The sequence below is a fragment of the Plenodomus lingam genome, assembly GCF_022343315.1.
Source record: "Plenodomus lingam strain CAN1 chromosome Unknown contig_11, whole genome shotgun sequence".
Taxonomy (NCBI): Eukaryota; Fungi; Ascomycota; class Dothideomycetes; order Pleosporales; family Leptosphaeriaceae; genus Plenodomus; species Plenodomus lingam.
The window spans coordinates 2,185,250-2,200,241 of NW_027093929.1; the positions used below are offsets into that span (position 1 = coordinate 2,185,250).

A 14,992-nucleotide genomic window follows, 5' to 3' on the forward strand; every position below is an offset into this window, starting at 1 on the left:
GGCTCCCCAAAGCACCGGCGTGAATATAGTAGTGTTTGATCAGTGGACGAGGGGCAGAGGGGAAGGAGGGAAGGGGGAGCGCCGAGGCTCGAGGAGGATGGGGTGAAATGCGCAGGCGTGGATGGAAATCAGTCGGCTGCAGGAGAGCAGGCGCTATTGCCAGACTGAGCGACGTGGTAGACGACGTGGTCGTGATGCGACGGGCGTTTGCTGGTATCCCATTCCTTGCGGTGCGATCGGGGGATTTCTGGTGGCAACGAAAGCGGGTGTTGGCGAGGCGTGTGTCGCGATGTGTGTAGTGTGGGGGCGACGCTGGCGCAGTGGAGTTGTGAAAGGTAGGCACGGCAGCCAGAAGTTAGAACGTCCTCAAAGGTACAAGGCGCAGACTTTGGATGGTGACACGACACGACACGACAGGTTAGGGTAGGATAGGATAGGATAGGGTAGGGTAGGGTAGGAGAGGAGAGGAGAGGAGAGGAGAGGATAGGATGGATAGCTATCCCAGGTAGGCGACAATAGGGACGTGTGATGGGAGATTGGTCTGCAATCGTCTACTGCCTATATGTAGATGTGGGGGAGGGGCGTGCAGGCAGGCGCAAAGGAAAGGACGAGCTGGCGCTCTCTGGCGGTGGTATGGAGATGGAGAATGAGGCCGAGGATATCGGATATCGCAAAGGCAACATGGGGAAAAGGACAGTCGGGGGCGGCGGCGCGCGTCCGCCGCAGTGGAAGAGAATCTCGCCGTGGTCCAGTTGAGATTAGCTGCCGGCCCTTGCGCTTAACCGGGTCTGAAGTCTTGTTCGCTTGCGGAAGAGACATGGGCCTGGCTTCAACGGTGCGCGGCGGAACCTTGTTAGGGTAGGGCAGGTGAATATACTCTGAACGGGTATGAGCTAAGTATGTCCATTGTCTACTTTGTCTACCTAGACAGTAGACATGCTGCGCTGCTGAAGACGGGCGCATGGCTGCACCGGAAGAGGGACAGTGAAGCATACCTCTTGAACATGCATACACACACACCACACACCAACTAAAGACAGACCATGTTTTGTGGTGAGTGAATCTCCGTATCCACGCCACCCTCGTATCGAACTATTGCACGCCTTGGCAGGCGGGGAACGGGGCCTCTGATTCCACGGCCCAGCACCCGCTTCTCGAAGAAAAAGCGATCGGCAGATGATCCAAACAAGCTACGATCCACACAAACAAACCCGGACGTCCCACACCAAACAGTCGAGACTTTCTTGGCGGCCTCTTGCTGGGGCCGAGTTGAGAAGCAAAGCAAGTAAGCAACCAACCTTGGAACCAACCACGCTTGGGGGGGGGGGCAAGGGAAGAAAAAGTTCCGAGCTACCATAGGACTACCCTACTAGAGTACAATTAACCTAGAGTACTAGAGTACACAGTGACAGCAGAGTACACGGTAGAGTACACAGGAGAGTACACAGGAGAGCACACAGGAGACTATGAGCGCACTGGCCTTTTGTATCACGGGATCCGTGTTTCGGTCTCGCCCGGGTCCATGCTTCCGTTCCAACGCCCATCCTCCCCCGTCTAACCCAGACACTGGCACACAGTATGTATGCGTCCATCTGCCCAGCATCCTTCGCTCCTAGGAGAACAATGCCATGAAACCCTTGTCATCTTCTTTGCTAGCCTAGAACACGGTACTGGACTCGAGAAATGGTATCTTTTTTTTACCAAGCTAGATCGTTGATGATGCAGTGAAGCTCTTAACTAGGTCGGTATACTACATCGACGTTTCTTCTGTCTTGTACCTGTGCCCCTCTCTACCTACGCAGCATACGGGCACAGTCAACCACCAGATTCCAGTAATTTCGTTTTACCTTGGTAGTTGCATGTCTCGACCACCACAATACACCGTCACTTCCTAACCCGCAAAAACCTGTCTCGGGTCAACTAGGCATGTCCCCTTGCGGAACCATGTCCCTCCTCTTACCGTTCACCAGAACTCAGCATTGAACGGTGCCCTTGTTTTCATCTCCACCGGTTTGATCCTGATGTTTCCATCCTTCACTTTGTTTGATTATGCTTTCATCATGATTGTCCTAACCATGCATTCATCATGGATCTGATCGTCGCCGTTTCCATCCGCTCGTCTCTCAGAGGAGCCGCTCCTCACTTGCCATTTGGCTTGCATCACCCAGGTCACACTCTGACCCCAGCCCTGAAAACCTAGGCGCGCTGGCCTACGAACCCTCAAGCGACCGCATGGCCCTTGTCACAGAACCTCTCCTGCCCTGTTCGGCCGTCTTGTTCGAGTAGTGGCGTCCCATCTTCTTGAGATGATGCAAGCTCACCATGAGCCCACAAACCGCTTTATCAAGCCCATCTTGTTCCATGATCAACGTATCGCGGTAAATCCATAGCTCGCCCACTTCACCACCCCGCATCGCTGACGTCCCCTTGGCTGAGTAGATGAAGCGTGCAATAACCACCGTCGAGCCCACCTCGGTAAGGACGAGCGACACTGGTGCCACATTGAGCGCCCATGTATAGTTCCGGTTCTCGATAGCATAGGTCCAATCTGCAAAGTTGGGAGACTCCATATTGTACGTCCTGCGCGTCCCATTTGATGCGACATGGTCAAAGTGTGCCCTGGGTCGCCATGGCAGTGGCCCGTCGTCGTCAAAATTCATACTCGCTAGTCTGCGCTGGCGCATCTCATGTGATGTATAGAGTACCTCCATATCCGGCTTCTTCGTGAAGAGACGAAACCCATTCGTCGTGATGCGATACGAAGTCGACGAGCATGGTCCATACGCGACCAGGATTTGTATCTTGCGATCGTATTGGCGAAGGTGGTAGGTAAGGATGGGTTCATCAAAGGTGCCGCTGTCGTAGGCTGGTGCTGTTGACTCTTCGTAGCCAGGCAGCTCTTCGTCGTGGTCCACATCCAAGTCCAGGAGACTCAGGCGCTGCCTTGTGGTCATAATGCTGTCTGATGGATCGGGTCGTTGCGCCAATGCGCCGCATGCCAGTCGACAAGAAATAAATTTTGGGGATTGAGCAGGCGCATCGCCGTTGTGGGATACGTAGTGCTCATGGCGCCTGAGGAGAGTGGGTGGTGAGGTAATGACGATGACGATGACAGAACCATTAGAGCTAGAGGCTAGCTCGAGATTTGATTGTCATTACCGGTACCGGTACGCTTACCCTTTTCTGTTCCTTCTAGCACGAGGGACTATACTCAAAACCCCTTTCCTATCCCTCCACCAGTCCGACACAAGTGCACTAGGTATCCGAAAATACAGCGCTGTCTCTCTATAGATGCTACAGCTGGTCCGTACCGTACGGGAGGTTTTTGGTGGTTGCGCGTTGGGTGTCGCATTGGTCGCAATATCGGGGAGTAGATGAGCTTGCACAGTCGCTGGTTCTCCTCCACTACCACCGTTAACAGCTCCGACGGTGAAAACTCTTTGTGAAACACCCATCGTAACATTAAAAATTGTTTTCACATGCACACAACGTAGCATCTTGATTCATTGTGGTGTTGTGCTACCACTGGTCATGGAAAGCTAGGTATCGGTCGCGCATGCAGCCAGACTACAAGTGCACGAACAACAAACAGCGTACCGGTACCGAATGTACTACCTTTCAATGGTGAGGTTTGTTTAGCTTGACTCGACCTCCCCCCACAAGGAACGACTGGTCATCGCGCCTTAATAGATTACCCCTGAATAGAAGAACCTGCACAAGTCGTGCGAGCTCCCGTCTGAAGCGGGCTCGAATAGGTCCGATTTCCTGACTCACCTATGGCTCTGTTGATTTACCTGGTATTATAGAGAGAGATATAAGCAGATGTATGATTTAAAAACTGAGATTACTTATACTATCTACACTACGTACAGACTTCCATAGATATGTAATATTCAAATATCCTATACTACATTGACTTGCTTATCTGCAGAGTTTCGGAGAGCGATTGCCATGAGGATGGAATTTCTCTCGAAAGCAGTGGGATATCTCCCACGATATTCCGAATGGAGAGGAGTCTTAGGGACAACTATGAAAGACAGGAAGCGCAATAAGTAGCAGTATGCTGTCTGATTACAACATGAATGCCAGAATATACTGAAATATTAAGAAGTTATCTTTCATCATTATGAATTTGAGTCGTGTCAAGTGACAACGCGACAATGACGTCAACGCGACGACCACAGTGAAACTAAAACACGAAAACACGTGCCGGATCCTGACATCTTCAAGGTTTTGTTCCCTTCGTGGCTCAGAACCTAACTTCCTGATAGAACCATCCTTCCTTTTGAGATTCCTCGTTACTGTGAACTTGTCATGCCACGGACCCCCTCGACAAAGTCTGACGTTGTACCTGACGCTTTTCATGATGATTCAAGCAGTAATGCTCTATCCAGCCCACCCGAATCACCAGCTTCGCCTCCTCCAGCTTCATCGTTCAGAGGCCAGCTGAGCAAATTTGAATTCAAAGAACAAGAAGGCCGAACCTCTACTAATCCCATACCCAAAGCAGCTTTTGCCTCTACCTCCACAACAAGATCTAGCAAACGCTCCCTTTCCACCACCTCCACCACCCCACCATCCAGCCAGCCTAAGAAACAAAAGCGCAAACCCAGCAAATACGCACCACCCTCAAAATACGCACACCTGAGTCCCCTGACGGACATTCTCGCCCCAAATTTAATCTGCGTCTTCGTCGGCACCAACCCGGGCATTGGCACTGCCGTCGCAGGCCACGCCTATGCCCACCCTTCCAATCTCTTCTGGAAACTGCTGCACTCGTCCGGTCTGACGGATCGCCGCTTGAAGCCAGAGGAAGATCGTGGTCTACCAGCGTTGTACTGCATGGGCAACACGAACATTGTAGAGCGTCCTAGCAAAGACGCCGCAGAGCTGTCCAAGGAGGAAATGGCCGCAGGGACCCAGAGGCTAGAAGAAAAGATTCGATCGTTTAGACCAGAGGCGGTGTGTATTGTCGGTAAAGGCATCTGGGAGGCTGTTTGGAGATATAGATTTGGCAGGGGGATGAGAAAAGGTGAGTTTCGGTATGGGTGGCAGGATGTAGAGCAGAATATGGGCAAGGTTGATGGTGATGGTGGATGGGAGGGCGCAAGAGTGTTTGTGACGACGAGTACGAGTGGGCTTGCGGCGAGTCTGAAACCAGCTGAGAAAGAGGCGATTTGGCGGCCGTTTGGAGAGTGGGTGAGGAAGAGAAGAGAGGAGAGGGGATGGGTTCCGCAGGTGGCGTCGAGTGATGCTGTCAATCAAAACAACCCACAAACATGACGGCCATTACACGAACCAATTTGACCGAAATCTACCTCTGATACACTCATCAGACTCGCTCATCCTTCCCACCCTCACTGACCCGGCCCAACAGTGCCCATAACCTTCTCCCACTCCGCACCACTATACCTCTTCCTCGCCGCCCGCTCAATCTCCCCCCACTCCTCCTCTGTATACCTCTTCTGCGGCTGCTACATCTAATCAGCACACCTCCCCTCCCCCCACGAAACAAACCCCCCTACCCACCCCTAACCCCAACATACCCCCGCAATACTCGTGTTCGCGCCCAGGAAACGCAGACCCTGGGGCTTCGCATCATACGAGATTTGCGTCCACGTGTGCAGATGCCGGTTATACAACGCCACGGTTTTGACATCGGAGTTGGGGGAGGGTGGGATGTCGTGGAGGTGTTGAGTGAGGCCGGGGACGCGGGGTGGGTTTGCAAGGGGAGAAGGAGTGAATATCATGGTGGTAGGGGGTAGGTATATAAACCGTAGTCTTGGCGCTAATACCGCACTCTCGTTGCTTTTCCCTTTATGACCAACACTGCCGGCAGCAGTTGGTGCAGGGAACAACGGCGCGTGGCGGAACAGTGGTCCCGGACGCTGTGTGTGTGAGTTGGCGAGGGGTTTGCAGAGGAGTTTGTGGGAGGGGTGGTCGGTGGTTTGGCAGGTGGGGGAGGTGTGGCAGCGGGTGCTGAGGGAGGGGTGGTGGCAGGTTGTGCAGAGGTTGGGGAGGGGGTGGGGAGGAAGTCTTCGTGGATGAGGGGGGTGCCGAGGTCTTGGGTGAGGGAGGACATTGGTGGAGGGGGTGCTGGGGAGGAGGGCTAGGGTTTCGCTAGGGGGTAGAAGGTGGAGGTGGAAGTGGAGGTGGAGGTAGTTGGGATGTGGTTTGTGGTTTATGGTTTGATCGGGGCGTTGGGGGTGGGCAAAGTTTATTTGTTAGATGGTGGACTGGGAGGATGGGGGCGTTGGGTGGGTAAAGTGAAGGATTGGAAAGATGTAGTGGATTGAGCAAAGAGAAAGATATAGGTATAGGATGAGGCTAACATGTGCCCCTCACCTGTGTTTGATACAAACAGCTTTTACCATACCCTTGATACGAGAAGCTTTTACCCTATCGCCCCAGTACTCAAGCCATCAAACCGCCTAGCAAGGCCTAAACATCCACTGCGAAGGATGAAACAAAACATCAAAATCCACGCCCCCAAAAACACCAACTGCTGGAAACAAATCGCACTCTCCTCGCAAGCCAACGTTCCCCCCCTCACTCCTAACATCAAGCTCCTCATTGCCATCCCAGCCACCCTCCCTCTTCCCATTCCGTGTGAAGAAGACATCGATATCCAAAATCCTCCCCTGCTGCACCTGCTCATACAAAGGCGGATTTTTCGGCACAGAAAAAGTCATGCCGATTCCCACAACCTCACCAGGCTTGAAAGCAGTAGTAAAGTCGACCCCACCCCACGGATCATTCACATACTTTCTCCCATCATCGCCATGCACGCCTAGACTAGCGCGCTCCCAGCCCGGGAGCCGGAATGTGGGATACGGTGGCGCCACGAAACCGATGGCGATACCAGCGTCTGCTTCTTCGAGCGAGGAGCCGCCGCGGCCGATGCCTATGATTTTGAGCTCAAAGTAAATGGTCTTTGGGCGTTGCGTGGTGAGCGGCGAGTCCCAGAGTACAGAGTACACGGGGAGATTGGTGAGGATGCTGGAGTCTTTGCATTTGGCGTGGGTGCGGCAGCGCCAATGGCCTGCTTGGGGCTGGGGTAGTAGGTCTCCGAGGTAAGAGGGTGGTTTTAGGAGGGCGAGCTGGGCGTTTTGAATGGCGGCGTGTGTTGATGGTTGCAGATTTTGCGGTGGCCATAGTGGATTCATGTTCGTCCATGCCAACGCTCGATCGCCGTCTTCTGCAGATGCGTTCGCGGTGGGAGAAGTGTCATAGCCCATGGAAGGAGGAGGGGGTAAGAGTGCGGTATCAGGGATGACGGTCCAGTCGTGGTATGGCGGAGGATCCCAGCTTGGGGGTGGTTGCGATGGATAAGATGGGGGTGGACCTGGTGGTGGTACGTACTCGGATGACTTGTTTGGAGGTGGCCCGGGGGGCGCATTGTATCCTGAAGTATGATCTGGCGGTGGACCTGAAGGGGCCGTATACGCTGGCCTGGATGACGAAGATGCATCGTAGTACGGTGGTGGGTTAGAAGGCGCCTGGTACTTTTGTGTAGGGAGGGCATTATGCTGTTGCTCTTGGGACTGCTGATAGTACTGATTATTCGACTGGGATGACTCTGCCGCATGTTCATCCCCCTTTATCTTTTCCTTCAGCTTCTTGAGCATGGTGACTGAAGTTCGAGATATCTTCAAGCCAGCGAAGCGTGCAAAGGTTGTCGGCTATGTTCCCACAAGTCCAATGTCAGAAGTGTGATGTTGCAAGGAAGTACGAGAAGCTACAATGAATATGGTACTGGTGTGTACCAGTCATAGGACCTCAGGCATGCGGGCGCAGCAGTGATATGGGCGTTGTGGCTGTGCAGTCAATGTCCTTGACTACAGTACGTCATGGCCCTCTAGTGGGGCACTACACTTCCCCCAGTTAACAGAACAACCTCACAAACTTCCCCAACGCTCTCTTAACACTAGCCCAAAACTTCGCCCAATCTATAGATTCCCACGCCTTATCCATTAGCTGAGTGCCAACCAGAGCGCCGACAATGCCAAACAGAAACTTTTGTCTGCATTGAACCAAAACGCAAGATACTCATTCAAGCACTATGTTTTTTACCCTCTCTTTCCTATTATGCTTCAATCTCTTACACAACTCCCCACCTCTGCGTTATGTTTTCCCCGTGGACACGCATCAAGGGCCTCATACGGGCACAATCTTATGAGCGGTAGGTAGGAAGTTTGAAATCATGGATGCAACTCGTTCAAGGTGCACAGCACACCGTGTATAAGTAGCAACAACAGCAGAGAGAAATAAACATCGAGTTCCCTTTCTTCTTCCTCTCAAAAGAGCGGTAGGAGTGTATGATCGGGATACATATCATCCATCTCGAATATTCATCTAATTTACATGCCTATACCCCGTACACACACCCCTCCTCTACCTCCATCATTCCCCATCCCCCTCCTTGCTCCTACCTGCCCTGACCACCTTGTCGCAATTCAGCAGACACAAGGGATCAAACGCCTTTTTGAGCTGCCTCATAGCATCCACAGTACTCTGGCCCAGCTCCTTGGGCAAGTAATCGCGTTTAACGAGGCCGACGCCGTGTTCGCCCGTGGCGGTGCCTTCGAGTTCAATGGCGCGCTGGACCATGGTGTGCACGAGGCGTTTAGTTTTTTCGTATTCGGTGGTGCGGTTGTAGAGGATGATGGCTGGTGGGGGTTTGGGGGTGGTTAGTTGGGTGTTTGTCTGTGTGTCATGTGACAGAAGAGGGCTTTTGAGAGTGCTCAAACATGGACTTACAGTGGAAATTACCGTCACCGACATGTCCTACGATGCTGCCTAGCAGCCCGCTCTTGCTGATGGCTTCCTTGGTCTCCTCGATGATCTGGGGGAGTTTAGAAATGGGGACTGCGACGTCCGTGGTCCAGACACCCATGTCGTCCCGGCCCTGGCTCTTCGCCATGACGGACCACAAGGCCTCCTTGCGCGCCTGCCACAGATCTGCTTGTTCCCGCTCCGACTTTGCGAATTCAAAACTCACGGAGCCCGCCTTCTTGGCCATGGCTTGGACCTGGCTGATTTGCTCCTTGACCGCATTGGGTGTGCCTGCAAACTTGAAGAAGAGCGTGGGCGCGTTTTTCCACGTCCTGGAGGTTTGGCCAGCGTCGTTGATACACTTCATTTGCACGTCATCGAGAATCTCAATCGCGGCAATGGGTACACCTGCGCCTACAACCTTGAAGACACAGTCTGCGGCGGAGCGGATGGTGGGGAAGGCGCAGACGGCTACGCTGGTGTGTTGTGGCTTTACAGTGACCTTGAGTGTAGCTTCGGTTACAAGACCCAAGGTTCCTTCACTGCCGACGAACATGCGTGTGAGATCGTAGCCTGCAGAGGACTTCCTTGGCCTTTGACGAGTCTTGATGATGGTCCCGTCAGCCAGGACGACTGTGAGCGAGATGACCCAGTCCTTCATGGTGCCGTATCGGTACGCATTCGTGCCCGAACAGCCCGTGGCGACCATACCGCCAATCATTGCACCTGGACCGGGGTCTGGAGGAAAGAATAGGCCATCCTTTGCCAATTCGTCATTCAGGTGTTCCCAACCAACAGCTGGCTGCACGACAACATCCAAATCGTCCTTGTGTAGCTGAACGATCTTATCCATGCGACTAAAGTCAATGCAGACGCCTCCTCTTGTAGCTGCGAAATGGCCCTCCAAACTGGTACCGCCGCTGTAAGGGGTGACTGGAATCTTTCGTTCATGGCAAATTTTCATAATGGCGCTGACTTCATTTGTATCTCCTGGCTTCACCACGCAGAATGGCACGTCGCGGGGCGCGGATGGATGTGAAGACCATGACGATCCACTATGCGACTCGAGATCGTGCTTGTCGAGCGAAATATTCTCCTTGCCCACGATATCGTGCAGGTCTGTCCATGCGGCTTCCATGTTGGCTTCGGAGATATTGTGTTTGGGCGGTAGAAAAGTGCTCAGGGGAGCAGTCGAGCTCGTGTCTGGCTTCGGGGGGATCATTTGGCCATAGTAGTAGCCTATGCCGGCAGTAAGGAGACAAGCTACAAGAAGATTAGTATATGCCCCATCATCCATACAGTAAAAACAGTCTTGATATAACGGCAAGTCTTGAAATCGTCCCTACCAACAATAGTTGCAAAAAACTGCCCCCGCGCCGTTCTCTGCTGCAACGACTGAATCTGCAATTGTTCTGCCTTTTCCTTTTGCACACGCTCATAGATACTCTCGTTCAACTGGAGATAAAACGGCCTCTCGCCATCACTGTCCCTGTCCCTATCGTCCTTGCCCTTGCTCGCCCATCGTCGTTGTGTCCATTGTCCGAGGGCGACAGGCACTCCTGCCTGAACTCCGCACGCGCGCCATGCTGCGTTTGATGGCCGCACACTCGGCCCACGACTCCCCGGCCGCGGTAAGGCAATTGGCACCCGCGGTAACCTTGGTAGCGACATTGCGACTATGAGCGCAGGTATCTCATGCTGTGCGCGTGGCGACGGTGCAGATGCGGGGAAGACAGTCTGGCCATGCGAACTCGGTCGGTTGTAAGGCAACCTTGGAAGTCAGTGAAGATTTGCTTGGCAGCGGAATTAACTTTGACAAAGCTAAATCCGACCCACCGCTTCGGATCAAGGCTGAAAGTCATCTGTATTTAATCCTTGTTTGAGAACAAGTACCTAGGTATGATCGATGAAAGAAGTGTGCAAGGGATTGCAATCGGCCTCTTAAGCATCTGTAACGGCCACCCAGAAGAAACCATTAGCCATGATCATGCAGTCTGGCCATGGTTTTACCATCTCATGCAACAACTCTACATCATCTCACACGATCAATTTTGGCTAAATTCACTGTCAAGCACTTGATGAGGCATCTGATAGTGAAAACCAAACGTATTCCGAAAGCTCCATGGCCTCAGCCAGAGCGAATAGCAAACTCAGTCCCAAATTCCCAGTCCCACTCAGCCCGCAATACCTTGAAATAGGTGCAGTGCTGGTATAGCCAAACCCCCCAGAAAACAAAAACAAAAACTTGCCAAACGCCCAAAATCCCTGCGTCAATGTATAACCAGCATGTGCAAAACGGAGTCAAAGGCCCCCGCAGAGCGCAAGTGATATACGGCTGGATCTGAAGACATGTGCGCGGATGTGCAGCATAAATGTCGGAACGCATGAATCGTCAAAGCAGCCGTTACAGGATAGAAAACATAGAACGCTATGCAGGAAATCAAGAAGAGGGAAAAAAAGTATGGAAATGAAGAAGGCAAGGGGTATTGATGACAGCGAATGCAAGATGCATGTATTCCACATATAGTTGTGTGGTGGAGTGGGAAAATGGAGCTCGAAAGGATCAACCAGTACGAGAGGAGATTGATGATGGCGGAAGGCGGAACCAGGATGTCGGGGTGGGGTAGAGTGAGCGTGGTGGATCTTAGGTATCGTGTACGTGGTTGCGTGGCAGTGCACGTCACCAAGGCCCCATGCATGCCAATCAGCCCCCCGACAGACGTAGCAGCCTCGTCTTGAGCCAAGTGACGAACCTCAGCCATCTTCCCTTGACGGCGCGGCTCCTAGTGACCTCGGGCACCAGACCCGTCTGCTTCTCGGGGTCAATGGTCGTCACATACTTGGGCAGAGAGTTGCTGTGGGCCTCGCGGTGGTCGGAGTACTGACGGCCACCTACCGAGGGCCGACCGCTGATAGAGGGTCGCGAGACCTTTTCGTTCTCGGGGTCGGAAATAGTGCGGGAGCGCATGTAATCAGCTCGATCGTGCGTTTCGGACTGACGTCTCTGATGGTCCTCTTTCTTCAATTGCTTGCGATGGTCGCGTTCCAGCTGCTTGTACGCTTCCTTTTCATATTTGCGCTCTTTGGCTCGCTGCTCTTCCTCAAACTTCTGTCGCGCCGCTCGAATGGAGGCAGCTCGGGAGGCAGCATCGATGGGCGAATCACGACCGCCACTAATGAATTTGTAGGTTCGATCAAAGGACGTGCGTGAACTTGGAGACGTGGTGGTGTCGATAGACTTCAACGTGTCTCCCCTTGACCGTGCGATCCCTACAGGCGATGTCAAGGATACCGAGGATTGCGAGTAGCTGCCAGCGAGTCGTGTGGACGAGTTGTTGGAATGAAGGCGCAGGGGTGCACCCTGGGTAGATGAGGAGATGGAACCGGATCGACGAGAGGGATCAAACGCATTTTGCCTCGAACGAAGCTCGTCATCGGACATGATGTCGCCGTTCTCGTACTCACTTTCCAGCACCGAGGGCGGGGAGGACCTGGGCATGGGCGGTGAGTAGGGTTGGGGTGCCTGGCGGATTGGGGGCAAAGGTGTTGGTCGCGTCAGACCGCCCGAGGAAGTGGAGAACTGCGACGTGTTGGACGTGGAGCGGGCGTGGCGATTGCGGCCGTTGACAGAGGTGAAGGTGACATCGGTGATGGAGGGTGAATAGCCATCGTACTCGGAGATGCCGAGGCCAGCAAGGTCGTTCTCTGCAGCCGGTCGTGAGAGGTCCAGGCCGCTGCTCTCTCTGTGGGAGAGCTTCTGGCGCAGGAAGGGCTTGATCTTCTGGGTGGGCATGGCAGACGGCATTGGACGTTGTGGCTGCTCCGTCCAGGCGGCTTCCTCGATGACCTGGGGCGTCTCGGTGCGACTGAAGGAGAAGCTGCCCATATCAGGCACCGGACTCAGGGCACTCCTCTGCGATGAGGCGGAGCGAGAGCGTTTGTGCAGACGCCCGGACGTGGAGGGCACATGCCTCGAGGTGGCCATGGTGAGGGTCGGACGCTCGCGGTGCTACAGGTCCCGCATGTCAGGTGTAAATAAGAATTGGGGGGGGGGATGGTGGCACAAGTATCCAAGACAACCTCATGCTACTACTGTACTCTCCTCGCTCCTCTATGTAGCGGCCCTGGCTTGGGGGGTTTGCGAGGGTTCCGCGGCGCAGCTACAAGAAGGGCGGGAAACCGCAAGAATGGTGACGAAGAGCAGGCGTGTCAGGCGCCTGGTACGGGCCGCCAGTGCGGACGGCCGGAGGATCGAATCCAAGATTCAGGCGGGAATCGATGGCGAGCTACTGGACTTGGGACGGGACTGTTGAGAAGCCTCCAGGCTACCAGCCAGTTTGACCTAGGTAGAGCGCGTTCGAGGGCGAAGCTCGATTACGTTGGTGGGTGGCGCGCAAGCCTGTAGCCACCAAGAAGACTCCTCAGCAACCGCAGCAGCTGGGGCGGCGGGCGGCATATGCATCCATATATACTATGTGCCTAGGTAGTAGACGGGTAGGGTAGGGCAGGGTAGGGTGCCTACTCTACTAAAGTAGGTCTCGTCCCATGGACTGCCGGCGAGGGCGGCGGCGTGGGATAAGCTGTGTGGGGAAGCGGAGTGGCCCAGGTTCTATTCAGACTAGCAAGTTCGACTGTTATCACAATCACAATGTATTTGGAACGTGACATGTAGCTAGGCAGGCGGTAAGGATCTGGTTCTTCTTCGAGGCATCGTGGGTTCTCGGTTCTCACGGCCCTGGACAGCGAGTGGCCGGGCCCACCACACCGCCTGGCGGCTGTTTGACCACATCACGATGTCGTGGGGATTGCGCGTCTTGCAACTCGCAACAAGACCTCTTTCTCCTCTTTGGCCCCGCCTGGCCAGCAAAACCACGCAATCCAAGCCACGGCTCAGCTCAGCCCGCTGCGGACAAGTTGCCGCCACCACAGCCCAGTGCAGTGCCGTGCCTCAGACGTCTGATGCTGCCGTCGTCTCAGGACTGCCACTGGCGATCGAGTGGATACTTGGCATCTACAGCAACTTGCCCAGAGTGCATACTACAAGATGTACAATACATAGGTTGCAAATGGACACCATTCGGTCTGGCGGCTAGGTACACCTAGTCCTGAAATGGTCGCTGATCGTAAGCGCCATCTTATGGCAGACCATGGCTGGCTGATTCGATCGTCTCATCTCACCCCAATACATAGCAGATACTATGTGCCTTGGGCTACCTACAAATCAGAGCACTCTACCAGAACCATCTTTTCTGCTCTCAACCTTCTTGCCGCCAAGGCTGACCGCCCTTTCTCCTCTCAACGTGATACGCTGCGAGTGCTGCAAACAACGGCCATGTGTGCGTCGTCCATGAATCGTAATGCTGCAAGAGGAAAGAAACTGCGTCTTGGACAGACAGCTACCTTCTCATGTACTCCTACATAGTACATACAAGTCTTCTACCGCACGTACTGTGAGGTAGAGTAAGTACATGCTAGACCGACAGCCTGTATGTGGTCCACTCCGAGGCTTCCGTCACCCAATCGTCGCCCACCCACACCGCCGTCAGGCTTTGATGCCGGTGTGCTGGTGGTTTCGAAGGTATGCACGTGGCCAAGGCTGCTATGCAAGGTCTCGAACATGTGGAGTTAGGTAGAGTAGATGGTTGACTTGTAGTACATCCCTATACTGCGCGACTCGGCCACCATCCTTTCCCTTTCTTCCAGCGCTGCAGCATGGCGATGCTCAACAGTATGAGAGGTGTGCAAGAAGGCGGGGGGGTAAGGGAGCAGCGAGAGCCAGTTTTGCTGATGGTCTCCACCATCGGTGAGCTGCCTCACATAATTTCTAGAGTAGAGTAGGTAGGTAGTATGTAGAGTCTAAGCAACCCGTTTCATCCCAGAGTATGGAAATACCCGAGAAGCTTTTCCTTGCCATGGCTCCAACACAGATGGCGATTGGCTTTGGTTCCTGCTTTGGACAAACTTTGACCATTCTTGGTACTTGTGTTGAAGACAAGTGGACGAACAGAGTGTAGCAGCCAGCCATCGCAAGCTCATTGGGTGATGGCGTGATCGATCCCATCGAGCATAATGTAATTAGGCACCTAGAGTAGCTTCTCACTTTGGTACATTTCCCCTTCCTTTGGCCGGCATACAGTAGGTATTGTATTCCAGTCTATCATGGAGAAACATGGCCATCATAGCTGAGGATTCGTGGCAGATGATGTGATCAGGATAA

The 14,992-nt window shown here is 53.7% G+C and overlaps 9 protein-coding genes across 9 annotated transcripts; 3 read left to right on the forward strand and 6 right to left on the reverse strand.

Moving 5' to 3' along the window:
* Positions 1-558: 558 nt before the first annotated feature.
* On the reverse strand, positions 559-819 carry IAQ61_001088 (uncharacterized protein; the record flags this gene model as incomplete). Its single annotated transcript, XM_066094969.1, has 1 exon — positions 559-819. The coding sequence occupies one exon, from the start codon at positions 817-819 to the stop codon at positions 559-561; it is 261 nt and encodes an 86-aa protein (XP_065955277.1).
* Positions 820-2,210: 1,391 nt separating this feature from the next.
* IAQ61_001089 (uncharacterized protein) lies at positions 2,211-3,455 on the reverse strand (the record flags this gene model as incomplete). The annotated part of the gene is made up of 2 exons (XM_003841136.2): positions 2,211-3,137; positions 3,312-3,455. 2 exons carry the CDS (start codon positions 3,453-3,455, stop codon positions 2,211-2,213), a joined length of 1,071 nt encoding a protein of 356 aa, XP_003841184.1.
* Positions 3,456-4,314: 859 nt separating this feature from the next.
* IAQ61_001090 (uncharacterized protein) lies at positions 4,315-5,283 on the forward strand (the record flags this gene model as incomplete). The annotated part of the gene is made up of 1 exon (XM_003841135.2): positions 4,315-5,283. The coding sequence occupies one exon, from the start codon at positions 4,315-4,317 to the stop codon at positions 5,281-5,283; it is 969 nt and encodes a 322-aa protein (XP_003841183.2).
* Positions 5,284-5,357: 74 nt separating this feature from the next.
* Positions 5,358-5,750, reverse strand: IAQ61_001091 (uncharacterized protein; the record flags this gene model as incomplete). Its single annotated transcript, XM_003841134.1, has 2 exons — positions 5,358-5,474; positions 5,547-5,750. 2 exons carry the CDS (start codon positions 5,748-5,750, stop codon positions 5,358-5,360), a joined length of 321 nt encoding a protein of 106 aa, XP_003841182.1.
* A 681-nt stretch (positions 5,751-6,431) lies between these two features.
* Positions 6,432-7,628, reverse strand: IAQ61_001092 (uncharacterized protein; the record flags this gene model as incomplete). The annotated part of the gene is made up of 1 exon (XM_003841133.2): positions 6,432-7,628. The coding sequence occupies one exon, from the start codon at positions 7,626-7,628 to the stop codon at positions 6,432-6,434; it is 1,197 nt and encodes a 398-aa protein (XP_003841181.2).
* A 775-nt stretch (positions 7,629-8,403) lies between these two features.
* IAQ61_001093 (uncharacterized protein) lies at positions 8,404-10,446 on the reverse strand (the record flags this gene model as incomplete). Its single annotated transcript, XM_003841132.2, has 3 exons — positions 8,404-8,669; positions 8,761-10,038; positions 10,122-10,446. The coding sequence occupies 3 exons, from the start codon at positions 10,444-10,446 to the stop codon at positions 8,404-8,406; spliced, it is 1,869 nt and encodes a 622-aa protein (XP_003841180.1).
* A 1,033-nt stretch (positions 10,447-11,479) lies between these two features.
* IAQ61_001094 (uncharacterized protein) lies at positions 11,480-12,860 on the reverse strand (the record flags this gene model as incomplete). Its single annotated transcript, XM_003841130.2, has 2 exons — positions 11,480-12,784; positions 12,840-12,860. The coding sequence occupies 2 exons, from the start codon at positions 12,858-12,860 to the stop codon at positions 11,480-11,482; spliced, it is 1,326 nt and encodes a 441-aa protein (XP_003841178.2).
* Positions 12,861-13,568: 708 nt separating this feature from the next.
* On the forward strand, positions 13,569-13,868 carry IAQ61_001095 (uncharacterized protein; the record flags this gene model as incomplete). Its single annotated transcript, XM_003841129.1, has 1 exon — positions 13,569-13,868. One exon carries the CDS (start codon positions 13,569-13,571, stop codon positions 13,866-13,868), a length of 300 nt encoding a protein of 99 aa, XP_003841177.1.
* A 487-nt stretch (positions 13,869-14,355) lies between these two features.
* IAQ61_001096 (uncharacterized protein) lies at positions 14,356-14,789 on the forward strand (the record flags this gene model as incomplete). Its single annotated transcript, XM_066094970.1, has 2 exons — positions 14,356-14,409; positions 14,622-14,789. 2 exons carry the CDS (start codon positions 14,356-14,358, stop codon positions 14,787-14,789), a joined length of 222 nt encoding a protein of 73 aa, XP_065955278.1.
* Between the last annotated feature and the right edge of the window lie 203 nt (positions 14,790-14,992).